The sequence below is a fragment of the Nansenia antarctica genome (assembly GCF_963989245.1).
Source record: "Nansenia antarctica genome assembly, chromosome: 19".
Lineage (NCBI taxonomy): Eukaryota > Metazoa > Chordata > Actinopteri > Argentiniformes > Microstomatidae > Nansenia > Nansenia antarctica.
The window spans coordinates 23,652,074-23,657,073 of record NC_137692.1 but is presented as its reverse complement, the minus strand read 5'-3'; the positions used below and the strand labels follow the sequence as shown (position 1 = coordinate 23,657,073).

General features: G+C 49.6%; 1 protein-coding gene across 1 annotated transcript in view; it reads right to left on the bottom strand.

Annotated features, from left to right (window-relative positions):
• The window catches only part of smtnl (smoothelin, like), a gene marked incomplete at both ends in the record, with an annotated part of 46,435 nt that overhangs the window by 27,610 nt on the left and 13,825 nt on the right, over nucleotides 1-5,000 (bottom strand). Inside the window, one exon of the mRNA XM_080549315.1 lies at nucleotides 1-412. This exon is cut by the window's left edge and continues 113 nt beyond it. Coding sequence (XP_080405441.1) covers nucleotides 1-412 — 412 coding nt within the window. The remainder of the gene's footprint in view (nucleotides 413-5,000) is intronic.

Here is a 5,000-nt window from a genome sequence, read left to right as displayed (position 1 = left end):
GGAGCTGCGCCACGGCCCGGCCCAAGGGCCCGCCGGCGCTGGGGTGGGCCGCCGCCTCCTCCAGACGGCGCTCCACGCCCAGCTTGAAGGCGCTGACGTCCACGTGGATCTCCCGCACCGCCTCGTGCAGCGTGCTCTCGTAACGGGACAGCGCCGCGCACACCGTCTCGCCACCGCCCTCCTCCAGGGGGCGCTCCTCCTCTCCCACGGCGGTCAGGGGCCCGCTGGCAGCGGCGTCCATGGTCTGGGTACCCACGGCGATGGAGCTCCTCTCCAGGAAGCCTCGGAGCTCCAGGCTGTAAGGGTCTGGATTTCTGTCTCCCTCCACGGAGCTCTGGTCCTGGTCCGGGGCCTCCGGTCCAGTCTGGTCTGGGGGGTCTGGAGGGTCTTCTAGTGTAATCCTGCGATCCGTCTGTGAGGTGAAAGTCTGGGACTCTGACAGGGGGTCTACGGCTCTCTCTCTGGACACTCTCTGGCCTGACGCCAGCCTGCGAGCGACCCTAGACACACTCAGTCCAGAATAGTGCAGAGAGAGGAGAGGTGGGTCGGTTCTGTCAGCTGCTGCAGTCAGACGTTGTCTCAAATCCCATCCAGGCCCAGGTTAGTGTTCCACAGCATGTCACTGTAGATTCAAAACAGTCATTTTATAAAGCTGCCTTGGAGAGACAAAGCTACCGTATATATATTCTGATGTCTGTCATAAATGACAGAATGTCACAACTAACAAACACACACTTTAGCTGTGCAATGCTGTGCAATGGCAAAAGGATACACTACTATTTCAACATGACAAGAGTCCACAACTAACAAAAACACACTTTAAAAAACAATTGGAAGACAGTTAAAAAAGCTGTGCAATGGTAAAAGGATACACTACTACTTCAGCATGAGCAAGAGTCCACTTACATTATGTTGAAGAATCAGCAGAAACTAAAAAGAAGACAATCTGTTTCTCCTAGCCGTTCTATGAATGTGTCAGTGCATGCTTGTGTGTGTGTGTGTGTGTGTGTGTGTGTGTGTGTGTGTGTGTGATAGCAGTAACCCAGCTCACCTCTAGATCTCCAGTGTAGTTTTCCTCTGCGCTGGCCAGCTGTGCACTGAGTGTGTGTGTGTGTGTGGTGTGTGTCTGCTCCGCCTGGGACTCTTGCTCTCTTTAAAACCCTGACTCACACACACTCAGGTTGTTCTGCCTTCTCTCCGGGTTAGGGGAGGGAGCAAAAGAAAGGAGGAGGAGGGAGGAGGGAGGAGGGAAGGAGAGAGAGGGAGGGAGGCGGGCAAGATTTCCCTCATTATCCCAGCCCTCTGTAAACTGTTGGCAGAACTTCTCTTGTTTATGTTGCCTTCTCTTCTCCTCCCACCCACCCCACCACTCTCCCTCCTCCCACCCACCCCCCCTCTCCCCCTGTCCTCCACACCCCTCCTCCTCCTCCCACCACTCTCCCTCCTCCCCCTCTCCTCTCCCTCCTCCTCCATTTGTGTCACTCTCCGCTGCATGAACTCTTAACAATAGAACATTCACAATCCCCCCTTTATTTTATCCTCTGTCCTCTGTCTTTCTGTGTGTGTCTCTCTCTCTCTAACCTCTCTCTCTCCCTTCTCCCCCTCTCTCTCTCTCTCTCTCTCTCTATCTCCCTTTCTCTCTCCCTTCCCCCTCTCTCTCTCTTCCCCCTCTCTCTCTCTCTCTCTATCTCCCTTTCTCTCTCTCTTCCCCCACTCTCTCTCTCTCCCTTCTCCCCCCCCCCCCTCTCTCTCCCTTCCCCCTCTCTCTCTCTTCCCCCACTCTCTCTCTCTCTCCCCCCCCTCTCTTTCCCACTCTCTCTCTTCCCCCCCCCCCCCTCTCTTTCCCCCTGTCTCTCTCTCTCTCTCTCTCTCTCTCTCTCTCTCTCTCTCTCTCTCTCTGACAGACAGACAGACAGATGTCTCTACTCGTGTCGCTCTGCCCCCAGTATGCCAGACTCTCTCTCCCGGCTGTCTCTCTCTTTCATCAGTGCTGTCACACATGACAAAGGAGGAAAGAGGGAAACAGACTCCCCCGTCCCTCCTTTCTGTAGTATTACGGTGGGGGGGGTCAAGCAGCTGACTAATTGGTAGATTAAGGCTCATTCTATATTTATAACAATTTCATTATTGTTGAACATTTTATGTTCTATGAGGTAACGGAATGTGTCTGTATACAGTCTATAACAACGCGTTTGAGATCTTAATAATGTTGTGTTATGGATATAAACAATGCTAACGACGGTTTATTGTGAAAGTGGGTGTTAGTCTGTCTGTGGGCTGAGTGAGTGAAGGGTTGCCCCCCTCCCCCATGTAACAGGACCCCACCAGAGCAAACATTCCAGATCAGATAAGTGTGTGTGTGTGCCTGTGTGTGTATGTGTGTGTGTGTGTGTGCACGCCCATGTGTGTGTGTGTGTGTGTGTGTGTGCCTGTGTGTGTGTGTGCCTGTGTGTGTGTGTGTGTGTGTGTGTGTGTGCGCACCCATGTGTGTGTGTGTGTGCGTGTGTGTGTGTGCCCATGTGTGTGTGTGTGTGTGTGTGTGTGTGTGCGTGTGTGTGTGCGTGTGTGTGCGTGTGTGTGTGTGTGTGTGTGTGTGCGCACCCATGTGTGTGTGTGTGTGTGTGTGTGTGTGTGTGTGTGTGTGTGTGTGTGCTGGGGGTCACAGTTCCTGACAGGCCAGCCCTGCCACCACAAAGCCAGCAGACGGACCCAAATACCTCAGACATTCCGCCTGGCTGTTTACAGCAAACACAGAGGGGGGGCTGGGGGGCTCGGACTTATCATGACAAGCTGCTGACGGCCCCCAGACCCTCTCACCCACAGCCTCTTACATAAGTCTACTGGGAGATCACCTGAAGATATCACAGGTACAACAGGCCACAATGTACATTGACATTTTTTAAATTTTTTGGCATTTAGCAGACGCCTTATTCCAAAGCGACTTACAATCAATACATTTAACTAAGCATGTGAATCATCAGTCCACCATTTGTTGCAGGAAGAGTAATCCAGCTCAGGCCCGGGGCCGTTGATAGAAGGACAAACCTTCTTCTAAAACCTAGTTGTTGTTGTTGTTTTTTTACACTGGAGAAACAGAGAAACAGTACAAGGGGGCAATAGAAGTTCTTAGGGACACAGTAGAGGGGAAAGCGGGTGTCTTTAGGAGACGCAGTGCTGAGGGGCAGAAGATAGGAGCAGTTAAGGTGTAATGTGGGATAGGGAACTCAGAACTCACACTTTGATGAAGTACGGTAGTGTATCTCATAATGGCAAACCTTGGATTCTAAATGTATTTGAAAGCAAATGACATCTAGGCTTCAGTTGCCCTATTCGGTTGTTAAGTCGTGACGTGTTTCCGGGTCCAAAGTTGGCTGAGGCGCTGTCTTCGAAATGTCTCAGTAATAATAATAATTCATTATATTTGTATAGCGCTTTTCCGAGGCTCAAAGACTCTGACAATATGGGGAAAACGGGAAAGTGCTGCTGTGTCCCTTGTTGTATGAATAGATCCGAGTTCTAAAAAACGATTGAACTGTCATTCTACCGCTGTAGTACACTGGTACTCTGGTGCTGTAGTACACTGGTACTCTGGTGCTTTAGTACACTGGTACTCTGTGCTTTAGTACACTGGTACTCTGGTGCTGTAGTACACTGGTACTCTGGTGCTTTAGTACACTGGTACTCTGGTGCTTTAGTACACTGGTACTCTGGTGCTTTAGTACACTGGTACTCTGCGGCAGGGAATTTCTGGTTTTGGACCCGGAAATGGCTAAACGTCACGTTTGACGTCAGACTTAACAACCGAATTACCGAAACATCTGCATGAGGTATAAAAATGAACGAACAAAAACAAACGTAACTAACGGATATTCCTGAATCGAATGGATTACACGGCTGAAAACCTAAGAAATGAGGAAAAATAGCAGAATGCACTTTGCTATCGTCCAAACAACAGCTCTCTCTGACGTAGCCAGCGGCAGCTGTTCATTGTTTACCTCATGACTAAAATATGATTTACCTCTCGAACCTTACACTGACGTCAGCCCTCTCAGCTTGTAAATGTCGAACATGATTAAGTGGGAGAAAGAAAGCGAGGGAGTTCATGAACTTTTGTTTGTGTTCTCTTTTATCTACCAATGTTTGTTAGCCTGCCTGTTGCTGAGGCCTAACCTCTGACCTCATCTCTGTCTTCTGCTAGCTGTCAAGCTTATCTCGATAGAGGCCTGTTGAGTGAGTAGGTTACTAACTAACAGTCGTAGTAGCCTCGAGCAAAGGAAGACGACACGACTCACAAGTCACAACCAAGACGTGATGAAACGAACCAACGAACGGATCTGAATTCACGGAGGTCTGCTTTGTGGTTTTTTATGGTTCAGTTTGAAGCGTGTGTTCACGACTTTACTGGGCTGGCTGCTGAAGAAATAAGGGGCCTTTGATCGAAACTCAGATCCCTGATAGCGATAGCCTAAGCCAGCTTTAAGGTATTCATTCAGTTGTTGCACAATCTTAGCAGTAGCTTAGTAGTGAGGTAGTGGCAGGATGTTATGGAGACATGAGAGATGATGTGTGATGATGACACATCTGACAGTCACGAGGCTTGTTCGGATTTCCCACACTTCTTCTCTGCTCTTCATTTCCTGGTAATTGAGGACGGGTGCATCTCACACCAGACCCCCACTGCCTTTAGCTGCAACTGTGGATCCAGTAGACTCGATCTCTAATCCTACAGGCTGGTCATCTTAAAGTAGTAGGAGCTCTGTTGCTCTGTTGATTCATTTTGTTGTTCCACATTGATTGGAGTGTTCTAGTCCAATTGCCATGATCGACTCAGTCGATCAGTCTAGTAGTCGACATGTTTGGATAGAAGGATCACACTCGTGATCAATGATGCATAAAATCAGTGGTGATATTGTCATTGTCTTAGGTACTAGTGCCAACATAGTTCTTATCCCCTCCTCTGTCTTTCTGTGTGTGTCTCTCTCTCTCTCTCTCTAACCTCT